Genomic DNA, 18,588 nt, shown 5'->3' with positions numbered 1-18,588 from the left:
TGGGAAGAAAAAGATAAGAACACATTTTAAATTGAACATGTACTTTTGTTCTTGCTCCAAGACCCATTCTGGATTTTAGCAGAAGTAAAGTATGTTTCTTTTGAGGTCCTCAATGACATACCCTAAGCCTGTATCCCTCAAACTTCTCCAAAGTATCTCTAGTACATGCTTCTGGGGAAAACTGAGGATAGGGATAGAAGGGTGTAGTTCAAAGCTGTACATCATAAACTTGAAATTTCTTGAATCTTAAACACCTCAGGAAGATATATTATGATTATTCTGGATCTCTGTGCCCCCAGGACACCACTGTCTACTCTGACACACACTCCATATACCCCAATTTGAGAAACATGGCCATAAGGACTTATCTGTTAATGTTTCTATTGTCCTTGTGAAATAAAAAGACCCACCTATCCCAAACATCCAGAGGGTCATTTCCAGTGTAAAATCGAATTTCATATTCAAATGCCCTGAAATGTAAACAGAAAAAGTTAGCATATGCAATAGTGACAACAGCCAATGAACAAGTATCACTTCCATTTTTATTCATGTAATAAGTAGGTAATATTGATCTAAATTATTGCACTAGAGTTTATGGGTTTGTTAAAGAATAGAAAAAGGCCAGGCATGGTGGCTGATGCCTGTAATCCCGACACTTTGGGAGGCCAAGTGGGGTGGATCACTTGAGGTTAGAAGTTTGAGACCAGCCTGGGCAACATGGTGAAACCCCATCTCTACTAAAAACACAAAAATTAGCTGGGTGTGGTGCCAAGCACCTGTAATCCCAGCTACTCGGGAGGCTGAGGTGGGAGGAGCACTTGAACTTGGAAGTAGAGGCTGCAGTGAGCAGAGATTGCAGCACTGCACTCCAGCCTGGGCAACAGAGCAAGACTCTGTCTCAAAAAAAAAAAAAAAAAAAAAAAAAAAGAAGAAGAGAAATAATTAAGATTCTACTTAACATAAGAAGAGAGAGAAAATATATAGAAATTAGAGAAACAAATTTCAAGACAACATACAGAAAAGTAGTATCAATACTACACAGCAGTTAAGAACTCTGGAACAAGACAACCTAGATTCAAATTCAGCTCCACCAATCACAAGCTGAGTAACACGGACAAGCTACTTAAAACTCTGTTTTCAGTTTCCTCATTTGTAAAATGGGGATAATAATAGTACTTTCTTATTAGGTTGACTAGTCTTAAATGTAAAGGGTTTACACACATGAACAAATATATAAATAAGAATTTTAAAGTTCAAAAAAAACTTCCATGGGTAACATTGGTCAGAGAAGAATAATACCATAAATGATTTGGAGAATACCTCAAAAAAAGCGTAAAATATGACTATAAAAAGCTGGGAAAGGGAGAGGGCTAAGACCAAATTAAGACTGACCAGTTAGAATAGAGGGGAAGAATTAGGTAATAGGCCAGAATTTGGATAATGATTAATAAAAATTGGATAAGCAGTTATGTTTGATCTAAAAATAATTAGTCCCTGACACATGGGAATTTATACTCTAATAAGAAAAACAAAGTACACAAATGAAAGATGAACTAGTAATACAAAGCAGGATACTAAATTACAGTTGCCAAGAATGGATAGTAAAGGCTTTAAGAAGTCAAAAGAAGGTATCACAGAAGCAGCCTCAGAAGGTGAGACTCTGAAGGAACCATGGAATTTGAAAGAAAAACAGTTTTTTCAAGACAGAGGGAAACTAATATTGAATAAAATTACGAAGGTGGAAGAGCTCATCCAAAGTAAGGTGAGTGAACCCTAAGCTATAACATAAAGTCAGTACCGAGAGCAAATGGAGACCCCTGGAGAAGTAAGAAGCACATGCTTTAAATGTAAATTTAAAGACTTTGGATTCCATCTACTCCAGCCACTATTGGTTCTTTAATTGTAGGGCATCTTAAATATAAGATTTCAGAAAGATTAATCAAGCAACTTTATAAGGATAGCCAGGCATTAGAAGAAGGGACCACAGTTATGGGGCTAATATGGCAATTAAAGTGTGAAATAATGAGATTATCTGCAGAAATGGTAAAACAATAAAATCTAAGGCACTACTGATAAAAATCAGCAATCCTACCAATTGATCTATAGATTCAAACCAATGTAATCAAAATCCCAGTAGGCTCTTTTCTTTTCTCTTTTTCTTTTTTTTTTTTTTTTTGAGACGGAATTTCGCTGTTGCTACCCAGGCTAGAGTGCAATGGCGCAATCTCGGCTCACCGCAACCTCCACCTCCTAGGTTCAAGTGATTCTCCTACCTCAGCCTCCCAAGTAGCTGGGATTACAGGCATGCGCCACCACGCCCGGCTAATTTTGTATTTTTAGTTGAGACAGGGTTTCTCCATGTTGGTCAGGCTGGTCTTAAACTCCTCACCTCAGGTGATCCGCCCGCCTCGGCCTCCTAAAGTGCTGGGATTACAGGCTTGAGCCACCGTGCCCAGCCTTTTTTTTTTTTTTCTTTTTCAGTAGGCTCTTTTCTAGAAATTGACAAGATGATTTCAAAATTTGTTTGCAAAGGCAAAGGACCAAGAATAACTAAAGCAATTTTGAAAAGAACAAAAGCTGTAGAACTCACTCTGCTGGACTTGCTATGTAAAACTAATCAAAACAGTGTATTTTATTGGTGAAAGGACAGACAATTTGATCAATGGAACAGAATATAGAGTCCAGAAATAACCCACACATATGTGGTCAAATGATTTTTGAAAAGGGCCCCAATGCAATTCAATGAGGAAAGGAAAAAAAAAATCTAACAAATGGAGGTAGAACAACTAGAAAGATAACCCATATGAGAGGAAAAAAACTTGTTTACTCCAACCCCACACCATATACAAGGATAAATTTAAGAAAAATCATACACCTAAACATAAAAGCTAAAATAATGCTTGGCTGGGCGCAGTGGCTCATGCCCGTAATCCCAGCACTCTGGGAGGCCGAGGCGGGCGGATCACCTGAGGTCAGAAGTTCAAGACCAGCCTGGCCATGGGGAAACCCCATCTCTACTAAAAATACAAAAAATTAGCCGGGCGTGGTGGTGCGTGCCTGTAATCCCAGCTACTCGGGAGGCTGAGGCAGGAGAATCACTTGAACCCGGGAGGTGGAGGTTGCAGTGAGCTGAGATTGAGCTCCAGCCTGGGCAACAAGAGCAAAACTCCGTCTCAAAAAAAAAAAAAAAAAAAAAGCTAAAATGAAGCTAGTAAAAGAAAACATAAGAGAGTAACTTGGTCACTTTGGGGTAGGCAAAAGTCTCCTGAAGAGGACACAAAAAGTGCTAACCATAAAAGAAAAACACTAATTAATTGAACTTCATCAAAATGTAAAACTTAGCAGTTTAAAAAAAAAAAAAACACCCAGAAAATAAACAGCCATGGGTGAGGGAAAAAAAATTTGCAACACATATATTTGATAAAAGACTAGTATAGAGACTATATAAAGAACCCCTACTGGGAGCATAGATTCAGGGAATCTTGAATCTATGCTCCTGAAACTTGAATCAGGGAAACTTGAATCTATACTCCTGGGAAATGTAAATAAAGAACCCCTACAACACAATTTGAAAACTGGGCAAAATATCTAAACAGATACACCACAAAAGAAGATACACAAAAGGCCAAAAAGCATGTGAAAAAACGTTCACCATTATTAGTCACCAGGGAAATGCAAAGTAATGAGACACAACTCCACAAAACTAGAATGGCTAAAACGAAAAAGATCGACAACACCAAATACTGGAGTGGATTTGATACAAATGAACTCTCATGAGTTGCTGGTAGAAATGTAAAATGTTACAACCTCTTTGGTAAACCAGTTTCTTCAACAGTTAAACATACATCTATTCTATGGTCCAACAATTCCACTCCAAGGGAAATGAAAATTATGTCTACTGCCGGGCGCGGTGGCTCACGCCTGTAATCCCAGCACTTTGGGAGGCTGAGGCGGGTGGATCACAAGGTCAGGAGATCGAGACCATCCTGGCTAACACGGTGAAACCCCATCTCTACTAAAAAATAGAAAAAATTAGCTGGGCATGGTGGCAGGCACCTGTAGTCCCAGCTACTCAGGAGGCTGAGGCAGGAGATTGGCGTGAACCCAGGAGGCAGAGCTTCCAGTGAGCCAAGATCATGCCACTGCACTCCAGCCTGGCCGAAAGAGCGAGACTCCGTCTCTAAAAGAAAAAAAAAAAAGAGAGAGAGAGAAAATTATGTCTACAAAAAGCCTTGTTCAAGAATGTCCATAGCAACATTATTTATAAAGCACAAAACTGGAAGAATCTAAATATTCATCAATTGGTAAATAAATAAATGAAATCCTATTCAGCAATAAAAAGAGCAATCTACTGATGCATGTAATATGAAAAAATATGATGAATGAGGCTGAGTGCGGTAGCTTACGCCTGTAATCCCAGCACTTTGGGATGCCAAGGTGGGCGGATCACTTGAGCTCAGGAGTTCAAGACCAGCACAGCCAACATGGCAAGGACCCATCTCTACTAAAAATACAAAAATTACCCAGGCGTGGCGGCGCACGCCTGTAATCCCAGCTATTTGGGAGGCTGAGGTGGGAGAATCACTTAAAACCGGGAGGCAGAGGTTGCAGTGAGCTGAAATCAGGCCACTGTACTCCAACCTGGGTGATAGAGGGAGACCCTGTCATATTAAAAAAAAAAAATAAAAAAAAAAATCCAAAGAGATGAATAAGAATAGTCATTGCATTATAATCCCAAATTATGATATTTTGCCAGTAATGGCAGTATTTCTTTTTGTCAGAGATTGAAGGTAGAAACTGATATTCTGATTTACCTTTTTTTTAAAAAGCATATTTATCAAAACATGTATTAGTTAAAGGAGATCCACAGGTCCATTTGAATAACATAAGAGTATTTTTCAGCTTTTATTGATCCAGAGTTTGTTAAATCATTATTGAGAACTTTCTGGTATAAATTCAATTGTTCTGAGGTTTACATGTCTTTGGAGACCACTTCTTTTTTTGTCATACTCTCAAAAATAACTTCCTAACATAATACTTTTGGGAAGCATTGCAATATAATACTTGCTTTACTATGCTTATCGCTGCCCCCCTGTATAAAATGTATTTCTATTGATAAAAAGAGTTTCGCTGCACCACAGTGAAATGAAATCCTATAGCCCTTGTTCTTAATTATACCTGAGGGCATCTTCAGATAGCTGTCATGTGATACGAAAGCAGGTAGAGAACAGATTCTCATACTACCAATTTTTGAAAAGTACTCATTATGCCATCTGTCATGGATCCACACCCACGTTATCTACAACATTTGGGATGAATGACGACAGGTTGAGACTCAGCCATTCTACACACCGTTTCTGCTGCTGAAGAGTATTGTTACAGGCAGATTCCTGTGCCAGTGCTCCCTGAAGCGTGGACATGATCCGCCCTTGCCTTAAAGGTTGTACATTTTCTTTACTCAGTTCCCATTCATCTCCCTCCAGGGACATGGCTTCACTGTGAAGAAGGAAACAAATGTAAATCTCATACCAACATTGACTATTATAGCACTAGATTATTGTAAATGTCTTCCGAAAGGTGATTATTCATGGTCTTGGGTTGAATATAGTGGACTGACACAGAATTATTATTATTATTATATGCCTAAGCTTCTTTGTTAGCTGTTTTTCAAGTTTATGGCTACAGTATTGCCTGATGGAAGACAACTTGGCAAGGATATCGTAGACAGTACTATAAGAATAGGGCATGGCCATGTGCAGTGGCTCACACCTGTAATCCCACCACTTTGTGAGGCCGAAGTGGGAGGATTTCTTGAGCCAGGAGTTTGATACCAGCCTGGGCAACATAGCAAGACCCTGCCTCTTTCTTTAAAAAAAAAGAAAAAGAAAAATGAATAGGGCTTAAGGCAGAAAGAAAAGAAGGGAACAAAAGTGTTATAAATTTGGCAAAGTAGACAAAAAGGCAACAAGTAATTCTATGCCTACCATTGAATGCATCATCTAGTTTAATTTAAAATTAGTGCCGGATGCGGTAGCTCATGCCTGTAATCCTACCACTTTGGGAGGCTGAGGCAGGAGAAGTGCTTGAGCCCAGGAGTTCAACACCACCCTGGGCAACATAGGAAGACCCCCATCTCTACAAAAAGTGAAAAATTAGCCAGGCGTGGTGGTACACGCCCGTGGTCGTGGCTACTTAGAAGACTGAGGTGGGAGCATTGCTTGGGTTCAGGAGGTCGAAGCTGCAGTGAGCCATGATCACACCACTGCACTGCAGCCTGGGCAACAGAGCAAGACCCTGTCTCAAAAAAAAAACATTAAAATTAGCAAAGTGTGGGTGAGACTAATGTCCCATGTTTCAATGATGATTCAAAACTGAAGTTTGTACATATAAGTAGCTAAAAGCAGAAGCAAACAAACACAGTTTACTAGTCACAATTCCCTGCATCCTCACACCCAATTCTACCAAGCCTACTGAGAAAACCCCCAAAACGTTTTGGAGGTAATTCCCATTACGTATTCTGCAATTCAGAGCCCTGCAACGGTTAGATAGAAGACTACTTCTAAGAGACATTACCTCTGGACTTAAAACAAAAAGAGAGACACATTGGCACTTATCTTTGAAATAGAGTGAAAGTTATATGGGACTTCAGTCTAGATGAGCTCTGAAAACTCGTTAGAGACAGCTTCTTGGAAACTATGACTTTAATCAAAATGACATGTAACAAAACTAATTTTACCACAGGCTGATGGACATAAACAAAAGTTAAGTTCCTATGGCATATTTCTGGTCACAAAAACGTCACCAAACTTCTGAATAAAGACTCGAAACAAACATTTTTAATACTAAATATTGAAATAAATGTGAGCTATCCATACACTTAAGAACAATTAATGAAAACAAAAAATAATCATTTACCCTATTGTTGGCGAATCAGTGAATGACTGCAGTCATAGTGTTGGTGGGTTAACTCAAGGAATAAATGTTTGAGAGTGAAAATTTCAAGAAGTACCTCCTACCACCACAAAGTTCAAAAAACAAATAGTAACATTATAGTGGGCATGCTGGGCACTTTCATAAGGCATTGTTTATTGTCATGCATTTGTATGATTATCATACACACTTTATATAAACTTTTTAAATAGAGACAGGTCTTACTATGTTGCCCAGGCTGGTCTTGAACCGCTGAGCTCAAGCAATCCTGTTGCCTCAGCCTCCCGAAGTGCTGGGATTACAGGTGTGAGCCACTGCTCCCAGCCTTTACAGATTTTTATTTTACAGTAATTTGTATTCATTCCTTCATTCATTTTCCAACTCACTTATTCTAGTTCGGGGTTGAGGGTGGCCAGAGCCCATCTCAGCAACTCAGAGAGGAACCAACCCTGGACAGGACACCACTCCATCACAGGGAGCACTCACATTCACACCCATTCAGACTGGGATCATTTAGACACGCCAATTAACAGGCACATCTTTGGGATGTAGAAGGAAACTGGAGTACCTAAGGAAACCCATGCAGACATGCGGAAAACATGAAAACTCCACATACACAGCAGCCCCGCAATGAATTGATTTTTTTTCTCATCAACATTATAACGAAACGATGTTATACCAGGACCTGCTCTATATTGTGTGAACTCTGTAAAGGTAAGGGCTATGCCATTTATTTTTGTATGTCCATGATCTAATACAAGATATAACACTATTATGCCCTGTTTGTTGAATTCATCTGAACTTTCTTCTCTTGCTCTTAAAAATAGTGAATTACACTATCTCAGTTAAATATCCCAAATTGAGCTAAGACTGCCCCCACTTCCTCCCAGACCTGCTCCTCCCACAGTCTTCCTCTTTCTCAAATAAATGGCAATCCCATTCTTCAGTTACCCAAGCCAAAAATCTTAGTGCCAACTTTGATGCCCTTCTCATATCCCTCAGTCAGTCAGCAAGTCCTACTGGTTCTACCTGCAAAATATATACAGAAATCAACCACTTATCATCATCTCCACTGTTTTCCACCTGGCTCAACTCACTTTTGAGCTGAATTATTTCAATAACCTCTTAACTGGTGTCCCTTGCTTCCATCCTTTCTGCCTTTAGTGTATTCAACACTACAGCCAAAGTGACCCCATTTAAACCCAAGTCAGATTATGTCTTTCCTTTGCTCAAAACCTTCCAATGACTTTTGATTACAACTAGAGTAAAAGCTAAGTCCTTACAATCTGCATCTTCACCATTTTTACATAATATCCTTTTACTCTTCTAGTTAATTCTGCTCCAGTGACAATGGCCTTGGACATGCCAGGTGCAACTTCCTCCCCCAGCTCTCACCCTCAGCCTTTGTACTCCCCTCAGATATAGAACCTCTAGCTTTTGAGATTCCTTCAAGTCTTGACCAAAATAACATCTCCTCAGTGAGGCTCTAGTGTTTAAGCTAAAATTGCACCAATCCCCACCCCCAATATTCACTACACCCACTTGCTTTATTTTTTTTAGTACTGACCACATCTCCACCTAACAGTTTGTCTTTATTGTCTGACTCCCCCATCTTCATCCCATCCCAGAACTTAAGCTTCATGAGGGTTGAGATTTTTGTGTCTGTATATTTGCTGCACTCAGAGCTTAGCCAAAAAAATACTTGTTACATGAATGAAAGAGCCCATGACATAGCACTTATTTAGGTATTGCGGGCACCACAGTGAAAACACATACAGATTTCCAACCTAGAACTGCAATATAGTTTTTTTTAATACAAGGAAAAGCCGCAAACATGCAGAGAAAGGCTTTTAGATCTCTATGTTATTGGCATAATTTAGATCTCTATGATATTGGCTAAAGGCTTTTAGATCTCTGTGCTATTGGCATAGCACCTGCCATTTGTTGAGCGCTTATTTGGAAGCAGTTACTTAACAAATACTTTGAATTCCCCCAGAACCACGTAAGGCAGTATTAACATCAGCATTTTCCATACATACGATTTGCCCAAGGTCAAACAACTAGCAGGTGGCTGAGCTGAGTTACAAACAGACCACATTACAACTTCCAAACTCTTTGTTCCGCTGGGGTCCCGCAGCCTTCTTCGCTTTGAAGCTGGATGCGGCAGGATTCGCACGTGCCCTCAGTCCACTGCGTTTTCACCTCCACCTCCGGCATTCTACTCCAAAAGGAAGGAGGCTACGGTGGGGTCTGTTCTGACGGTGCCGATCTCCCCCTCGACTGCTCCGAGCGGAGCCTTCTATTACCTACCAGGCCGTGTCCTCTCAGGCCCAGCCCCCAGCAGCTTTCTCCCGTACCTACCTCAGAGCACCCCCTTCCTTCTTCACCGCCGCCATCCTGCATTCCTGGCTCAGGTCCTCGTCCTGCTGCAGGCCTTTCCTCTGGGCCACAGACCGCCTGGACTTTCTTCCGCAACCTGCCCTCGGAGCTACAGAAGCGACCAAGGCACGCACACGACTCCCTTACAAACCGGCCACCTCAAGCCCACACCCCTAGCCGCCAAGTTTCAAATTTAACGGTCCCGCGCGGTCGACGTGGCCACGCCCCTCCGCTCCTCCGTGCTCTCGCGTCTCGCCCAAGGCATTCTGGGGCTTGTAGTTTATGCCGGTTTAGTCCGCGAACTCGCGGTGCATAATGGGAATTGTAGTTTTTGGGATTCAATGGCCATGGAAGTGCGGCAGGCTTAGGCAAAACAAATTCTCCGCAGGTCTGTCTTGAGTCGCGGCTCAAAGGCGAGTCTCTGAGCCGAGCGAGGAACACTTAAAGCACCAGAACTTCTTTGCTGTTTTGAGTGTTGGGAGATGTCTCTGAGTGCTTGCACTTGGCGTGACTCTTGTAGGGTGACTACCCCTGCTGTCTGCCCCAAATCTCACCCGTCCGGAGTTCTTAGGCCACTGACCTAGCTGTTTCCTGCCCCACCCTTGAATTCAAAAAGCTGGATTCTAGTTCTGTAAAATCATACCAAATGTGCAACCTTAGGCAAGCTACATAATCTTTCTGACCATCAGTTTTCCTCATCTATAAAGTGATGATACTGTCTTGCTTTCTCTTCTGCTCAGTCCACAAGCAGTAAACACAGCCATGCTATGGTTCCCAAGGTGTTACCTCTTTTCCCCTTCAGGAGACTAGCCTTGACTGACATTAAACTGTTCGTCGCAATTTCAATTTTCTGAGGAAGAAATTGTGATAGCTCAGATATGACCAGGGGAGTAGAGTCTTTTTGTTTGTTTGTTTGGTTGGTTTTGTTTTAGAGACAGGGTCTTCTTCTTGCTCTGTTGCCCAGGCTGGAGTGCCCTAGCCCCATCATGGCTCACTCCAGCCTCCAATTCCCGGGGTCAAGTGATCCTCCCACCTCAGCCTCCGCAGTAGCTGCGATTACAGGCATTAGCCACCTTGAGGAAGGAACAGGGTCATTTAAGAAAGCCCAGGTACAGGGGAGTTCTCCTTTATGACTGTGGGGATGGTCAGAGAGGTGGCACTTCCCAGAGGCAGGTGCTGAGGATACTGTCTACTACCCTCTGGTTCTTAGTTCCCAGCTTTCTGTCTTTGTTCATGTTATATAAGTCCTTCTTTCCTCTGAATCATCAGGACTAGATTCCAAAGAAGTAGAAATCCAACTTAAATCGGCCTACTCGGAAAAGAGAATTTACTGTCTTTTATATATAAAAGACTTCAGATAAAGCTTAACCCAGGACTCATGTGGACTGGGCCTCTCTCCATTTCTCGCCTCTACTCTTGTTGTTGGCTTATTGTCATTCTCCATTGGGTAACAGATTCACGACTTTATCCTTACAGGTTCAAATTCAGACTTAGGAGTCACCCTGCTTAACCCCTTCCTCCCAAACAGTCACTGGGGATAGTGGATTCAGGGCTTTGATTGTTCAGAACCAAGTCATGTGTTTCACCTTGGGACTGAGAGAGGAGAAGGGGTGATTCCTCATAGGAAATTTTGGTTACTCTTTACATCGAAGTCCTCCACATCCAGGAAGCTTTCCTGGATCATATGAGGTGTGGTGCGTGGGATTCTCTCACTGGCTCATTTTATCTCTTACCTTATGCCAGTACTGGCCTAGAACTTCATTTTCTTTCAACAGGGTGTCCTGTTCATATCTACAGCTTCTCAATTTTGACTATTTCCTACAAACAATCTTGGAAACGTAGCGTTTGGTCTTTTGATCTCAGTCTTTCCTATAACCTAGTCGGATTCCCCATAAACTCTGGTACGATGTAGAATGCATTCAGGCTAAACCCCTTGCTTGTTTCACTACGGGAAAAGAAGGAGGTAGGTAAAACAAAACTCCAAAATGTATGACAGAAGGTGCTCTGTGGTTTAATTTGGAAATTGAGTTTTTAGGGATGTCCCATGAACTGATGGGTGGAGCTCCCAGCAAGCAAGGTTTGCCTTTGAGGAAGAGGAATGCTGAAAGCAGCAGCGTTTGTTTGTGGGCTTGGGGGGAACTGGAGTGAGTGGGGCACAGGATATCCACCTTGGATTGTGACCCTTTCTTGGCCTGGTCCCAAGGACTTATGGTTTTGTGGAGTGAGGGCCTGAGGCAGTGGCCTTAAGAGCTGGTTCTATGTACTTTGGAAGGCTGAGGCGGGCGGATCACTTAAGGTCAGGAGTTCAAGACTAGCCTGGCCAACATGGTGAAACCCCGTCCTACTAAAAATACAAAAATTAGCTGGGTGTGGTGGTGCATGCCTGTAATCCCAGCTACTCTGGAGGCTGAGGCAGGAGAATCGCTTGAACCCGGGATGCGGGGGTTGCAGTGAGCTGTGATCATGCCACTGCACTCCAGCCTGGGCAACAGAGTGAGACTGTCTCTAAAAAGGAAAAAAAAAAAAGCTGGTTCTGTGTGATGCCAGCCTCCAACAGCACTGCCTTCGTGCCCAGGCACCGAGGGCACAGCCTCACTTGGCCATTCTGAGAGCACAGGGAGGCCCTCCCTGGAGCCAGACATCAGCATCCCACAGTGGACACCAGCAGAAGCAAGATGTCCTCCAGTAGCCTTGGAGACAGAGGCCATCAACCAGAGAGAGCTTGACAGGACAGGAAGAACATGGCAGATGCTCTGAAAAGACCCAGACCACCTAGGCAAGGCTTCAAAAGGAGGGACTCATTCAGTGCCACACATACAGTGCATAAATATTGCTGCATCCAAGAGTGCCTGTCACGCAAATGGGGACATTTTTCTGCTTTTTCTACTCAGAGAAGACACCTTCAAAAGTGCCCAGAGGGGCCTCCTCTCTCTAATTCACACAAAGCCCTGTGTGCAGCGGCCCTGGGGGCCTATGGAAGAGCCAGTGGGATTCTCCTGACTAGTGCATGTGACTCCATAGCTCTGAGGCCTGAGGAAATGGGTTACATAATGTTCTGTCCTTATTTGAGGAGGTGACAATTCTAAGATAGCTGAATGGGGGTAGGGATGGCTCCTGGCAGAGCCAATCCATTGTGGGGACACTTGCAGGAGAATGGAGTGGATATGTCTGAGCCGCCATTGCTTTTCTGCCAGGCAGGCTTCCTCACTTCCTCTCTGACATTGCCTCCTGGGGCTTGGTGCAAACTGTGGAAAGTTTGCTTCTTCCCTTCTCGGGGGCCCAGCTGGGAGCTACTCCTGCAGATCTGGACTCTGCATTGCTTTTCCAAAGAAAGGCCAGAGGTCAGAGGCCCCCAGGCTGGGAGGGGCCAAATGATTGGAAACAACTTAATTTCACTGAATATGGGAACTAAGTTGGCTACAGCTAGGTGCGAGAAGATTGTTAGAATTAAGAGAAGTGACAGCTGTTTTGCCTCTTTCCCATCTCTGCCTTCTTCTCTAAAGGCTGTCCTTTTAAAGTTTTACCTGGAGGTGTGAGTCCCAGTCAGAATTGGCCAACATTCTCCCTTTAAAACAACCTTAGGAGACTGAGGGCCAGTGGGAAACTTGAATTTGGGACCCACCCAGAGCAACTTTGGAGGAACTCTTTATGTTTCAGAATTTCAGGCTCACCTCTGGGATGATTGAACATACCAAAGATGAGAACCCCAGCCTCTTTTTTGAGATGCAGTCTCACTCTCTCACCCAGGCTGAAGTGCAGTGGCACAATCTCTGCTCACTGCAACCTCCACCTGCCACGTTCAAGCGATCTTCCTGCCTCAGCCTCCCATGTAGCTGGGACTATAGGCGCCTGGCTAATTTTTGTATTTTCAGTAGAGACTGGGTTTCACCATGTTGGCCAGGCTGGTCTAGAACTCCTGACCTCAGGTGATCTGCCTGCCTCGACCTCCCAAAGTGCAGGGATTACAGGCGTGAGCCATCGTGCCTGGCCAACCCCAGCCTCTTGAGCCAAGACAGAACCACAAGCTTCCCTTCTCCATGTAGGTCTTTGACACTTGTTGCTCTGAGGCATTTCAGTGCCTTTCTTCCAACACGGGCTCCCAAGCTAAAGCAGGGAGAACAGAATCCAGACAAGCAGAGTTAGAAACATCATCTCCTAACAGCTAAAGATGGCATGGAGGGCTGCAAACCTCTCTGGATCTATCTGAGCCGATTTCTAGTTTTCCATCCAACCCCTTTGTAAGGAGCTATTGATATGGTTTGGATGTTTGTCCTCTCCAAATCTCACGTAGAAAGAGGCTTCTCCATTGTTGGAGATGGGGCCTGATGGAAGGTGTTTGGATCCTGGGGCAGATCCCTTATGAATGTCTTAGCACCATCCCCTTGGTGAATGGTGAGTTCTCATTCTGAGTTCACCTGAGATCTGGTCGTTAAAAGTATGTGGTATGCCCCTTTCTCTCTCTTGCTCCTTCTTCATCTTCCACCAGAAGTAAAAGCTCCTTGTGGCCTCACCAGAAGCCAGGCAGATGCTGGCGCCATGCTTCCTGTGCAGCCTGCAGAATCTCTAGCTAATTAAACCTCTTTTCTTTATAAATTACCCAGCCTCAGGTATTTCTTGAGAGCAATGCAAAAATGGCCTAACACAGCCATAGAAGGCAGTGGGCATTCCAAGACAAAAGACTTTTTTTTTTTGCTAGCTCTGGTTCCCTTTGTTGTCAGTGAGGAAGATGTGGCATTTGAGAGGCTGACTACTGCCAGCTGTGGGATGTGTGCCTGGAACAGACTCCCAACAATGAATATGAGTTACCTGTGGCAGCTGACATGAGGAAGACCCCACTACACAGACGAGCATGAGAGAGGCCCATCCGTCTACCCACAGGCTGCACCTTCCTCCTCAGTGGTAAACAAAGATATTGGACCAGTTGACCTCTTTCTAGTAGTCAAAGGCTCCAGTTAGCCTTGTTTTCTTCACTGGTGTAGAAAAGCTATGAGAATATGGGTTCTAACTCTTCATCCCTAGGACCTGGCCCGAGGCAGGTACTCAATCAATACTGGTTAACTGACTGGTTGACAGTAATGAACAAAAGAGAATAGCTAGCACATGACCTTGTTGGACCAAGCACTCTAGGATGTCCACCATTCATTTGACAAACATTTCTTGAATATTTTGTGTCGGGTGCTGTGCCAGGCACCAGAGATATAAATATGAAAAAAGCACCAGTCTTATGCTCAAGAAAAACAAAACAATCTATGATATAACAGCTTATGAGCTATAGCCCCAGCAGGAGCCTGGAGTTAGGGGAACTTGAAAGAGGATGGGGGCCCTCCCACACCCAAGCATGGGGGCTGAGAGAACAAGAGAAAGGAAGGTTGGGAGTGCTGCCAAGAGGGGTCTTAAAAAATGAGTAGGAGTTACTAAAAAGAGAGAAGGGGCTTTCCAGGTGGAGAGAATAGCACAGGAAGGACTGGGAGGCAGGAGAGTGAGAGTGCATTCGGCATCTGGGGAAGTGCAGGTGGTCACAATGGCAGGAGCCTAGGAGAGTTGTGAGGACCTGAAAGGAGACCCTGGCTCACTGTGCCTGACAAGCAGCAGGTGGGGAGCAAACCCAGCCCCTTCAGTTTTGAGCCCAGGGCGGGCATCCAGCTGCATTCTCAAAGCAGGGGCTTATCCCACTGCGCTCTCAAGTTTCCCAGCTGTGGAGCCACCTATTCCTCCCACTTCTGGGAAGGGCCTGCAGGTGAGAAGGGGGTGGGGCACCGAATGGGCACCTCACCCACCTGTATGCATTTCCTTCCTCTCCCCAGACATGCTCTGGGATGCCAAAGTGTTTTCAATCATTGGCTTTATTCTAACTGGCCCGTTAAGGCTGCCAGGACTCAGGGGGAACCGGCCCAGCTGGTCTGACTGGTTGGGCAGCACTTTGTAATTCCTGCTTCTCCCGGAGGGCTCCTATATCTCCTCTGTTCCACTCCTCAATGCTCCTAGCTTGGACATTGCCTGGGATATGCCAGGCTCATGGCCCTGGCTCCCCTTTGGCCAGTACTTATCACCTGACACTTCCTAGCAAGCCCCTAACCCCTTGAAGCCGTGATGAAGAGCACTGTGATGTTTTAACTTCTGCATCTTTCCTTTCCTCCCAGACCCATCTGTGGACAGGCAGTCCTATTGTCAGGCAAATTGCATTCATCCAAGGTCTTAAGAGTGGAGGGACTCTCCTCTTCCGGGGTTCACACCCCAGGGCAGCTCTACTCCACCAAGAGTCTTAGAGGGAATATCTACTTGTCTTGGGCACTGGGGAGCATTGTGAACATTTAATGGGGATGGGATAGTCTGTCCCACAAAGCATGGGACAATCCCATACAACAACACATTGTCCCACCCAAAATGGCAGTAATCCCCCTCCAACCCTTGAGAAACACAGCTGGGCCCACTCCAGTCACACGCAGATGTGCGGTTTGTATAAACTCCATGAATGTGATTCTCAAACTTGATTGTGTAGATGAATCACCCGGGGATCTTGCTGAAAGGCAGATCCTGATTTCTAGGTCTGAGTGGGGCCTGAGATTCTCCATTTCTAGTGAGCTTCCAGGCATCCTTCAGGCTGCTAGTTTGAGGCCCACAGGTTATGTAGCTAGGCCCCACAATACAAATGTGCTTGCGTTTTCTTTTATGGAGGGGCATTGTCTTTTGGGGAAACTTTGTCTGCAGAATTGGTTGAACTGGGAGTGCTACTGGCATCTTCTGGGTAGAGGCCAGTTATTCTGTTAAACATTCTACAAGGGTCAGGGCAGCCCCTCACAACAAAGAATTCCCCAGCCCAATGTGTCAGTAATGCCAAAACTGAGACACCCTAGCTTAGGTGAAATTTCAAAACAATGTGAAATACATTTGTGGACAATCTTACTTCACTGCAAGTTGGGGACTCCAGCCAGAAGGCTGTGAACCTGTGTCATTGACTGAGGTTCTGGTCCCTCTAGGCATAAGCAAATTCAGCCAGTTAGGACTTAGAAGCACTGGCTCAGGTCCTGGTGAATAAACTGTGGTAGTAGGTGTGATCCTTCACAAGCCTCACACCGGCTCATGGTCTCATAGCTCACACAGTTTAAGAGATCAATATTTTTATTTTTTTAAATGTTTATTTATTTATTTTTTTTGGGGGGGACAGAGTCTCACTCTGTTGCCCAGGCTGCAGTGCAGTGGCGCAATCTCACTGAAAGTTCTGCCTCCTGGGTTCATGCCATTCTCTTGCCTCAGCCTCCTGAGTAGCTGAGACTACAGGCGCCCGACACCATGCCCGGCTAATTTTTTGTATTTTTAGTATAGACGGGGTTTCACCGTGTTAGCCAGGATGGTCTCGATCTCCTGACCTCACGATCCGCCCGCCTCAGCCTCCCAAAGTGCTGGGATTACGGGCGTCACCCACCACGCCCGGCCGAGATCAAAATTTTTAAATAATCTAGGCTGATGGCCAGGCTCAGTGGCTAACGCCTGTAATCCCAGCACTTTGGGATGCCGAGGCAGGTGGATCACTTGAGCTCAGGAGTTCCAGACCAGCCTGGGCAACATGGCGAAACCCCGTCTCTATTAAAAATACAAAAATTGGGCCAGGTGCAAGGGCTCACGCCTGTAATCCCAGCACTTTAGGAGGCCGAGGCAGGCAGATCACGAGGTCAGGAGATCGAGACCATCCCGGCTAACGTGGTGAAACCCCGTCTCTACTAAAAATACAAAAAAATTAGCCAGGCATGGTGGTGGGCGCCTGTGGTCCCAGCAACTCGGGAGGCTGAGGGAGGAGAATAGCGAGAACCCAGGAGGTGGAGCTTGCAGTGAGCTGAGATGACGCCACTGCACTCCAGCCTGGGCGACAGAGTGAGACTCCCTCTAAAAAAAAAAGAAAAAAAAATACAAAAATTGGCCGGGTGCAGTGGCTCAGGCCTGCAATCCCAGCACTTTGGGAGGCTGAGGCAGGTGGATCACCTGACGTTGGGAGTTCGAGACCAGCCTGACCAACATGGAGAAACCCTGTCTCTACAAAAAATACAAAATTAGTTGGGTGTGGTGGCGCATGCCTGTAATCCCAGCTACCAGGGAGGCTGAGGCAGGAGAATCACTTGAACCTGGGAGGTGGAGGTTGTGGTGAGCCCAGATCGCACCATTGCACTCCAGCCTGGGCAACAAGAGCAAAACTCCGTCTAAAAAAAAAGCCAAAAACAAAACACAACAACAACAATTAGCCGGGCATGGTGGCATGTGCCCGTAGTCCCAGTTACTTGGGAGGCTGAGGGAGGAGAATCACTTGAACCCAGCCAGGAGGTGGAGGATTCAGCAGAGGCTGCAGTGAGCAGAAATCAGGCCAGTGCACTCCTGCCTCGGCAACAGAGCAAGACTCTGCCTCAAAAAAAAAAAAAAAAAAAAAAAAATCTAGGCTGGGTGCGGTGGCTCATGCCTGTAATTCCAGCACTTTGGGAAGTTGAGGCAGGTGGATTGCTTGTGTCCAGGAGGTCAAGACCAGCCTGGGAAATCTGGCGAAACCCCATCTCTACAAAAACTAAACAAATAGCTGGAGATGATGGCGAGCACCTGTAGTCCCAGCTGCCCAGGAGACTGAGGTGGGAGGACCACTGGAACCCGGGAGGTCGAGGCTGCAGTGAGCTGAGATCACACCACTGCACTCCAGCCTGGGCGACAGAGTGAGACCCTGTCTCAAAATAAACAAATAAATAAAATAATAATAATCTATGTGGGGTAGCAGGATAACAGATAGAGGGATAGAACGGACGAGGTGCACATAGGTACATGTGGGTCTGCTTCATATTTTAGTTCTAGCCCTGGGTGTTAGTTTGTCAGTGTTTCTTATATTATTTTGAAATAAATAAATAATTAAACACAAAGAAGCACAAAGATGGGCCAGGCCTGGATCAGTAAAAAGAGAGGATTATAGACCAAAGACTGTGGTCCATCCAATGTACCTGAGGTTTACAAAAAAGTGAATTACTGATGATGATGACTAGTAATAAATTAATACCATTCTACTCATGGCAAAAATATCTATGAGGGGGAGCGCACATGACAGGTTATGCAAAAAGGCAAAAGTATGCACCTTGGGAAGAATGCCACTCGCCTTGTCTGTGACTTTCTCCCCTGCATGCCATGGCGGAATAAGGGTCGGGAAGGTACAGGCTAAATGAAAAAGTGACAGGCTCTTCCCTCTTTTGTTCCATTTCAGCCATGCAGGGACCCTAAGGTCTGTCCCGTGGGGTATCACTGTGGAAGACAGAT

At 44.8% G+C, this 18,588-nt stretch overlaps 1 protein-coding gene across 5 annotated transcripts in view; it reads right to left on the bottom strand.

The window, feature by feature from the left end:
• BUB1B (BUB1 mitotic checkpoint serine/threonine kinase B) overlaps positions 1–9,577 on the bottom strand; it is a 60,499-nt gene extending 50,922 nt beyond the window's left edge. Inside the window, exons 1-3 of one of the 5 annotated variants that reach the window (XM_510299.7) lie at positions 9,292–9,577; positions 5,353–5,496; positions 411–470 (exon numbers count right to left, since the gene is read on the bottom strand). In XM_510299.7, the coding sequence (XP_510299.5) occupies positions 411–470; positions 5,353–5,496; positions 9,292–9,326 (239 nt within the window). In that variant the 5' untranslated portion in view covers positions 9,327–9,577. Of the gene's footprint in view, positions 1–410; positions 471–5,352; positions 9,149–9,291 lie in introns of all 5 variants that reach the window. The other 4 variants (XM_009428788.5, XM_063794726.1, XM_063794725.1 and 1 more) reach the window with 4 other exon arrangements.
• Positions 9,578–18,588: the final 9,011 nt, after the last annotated feature.

This window comes from Pan troglodytes, chromosome 16, assembly GCF_028858775.2.
Source record: "Pan troglodytes isolate AG18354 chromosome 16, NHGRI_mPanTro3-v2.0_pri, whole genome shotgun sequence".
In the NCBI taxonomy this organism is placed as follows: domain Eukaryota; kingdom Metazoa; phylum Chordata; class Mammalia; order Primates; family Hominidae; genus Pan; species Pan troglodytes.
Note: the sequence above shows the minus strand (reverse complement) of the source record. Positions and strands in the feature narration are given on the sequence as shown.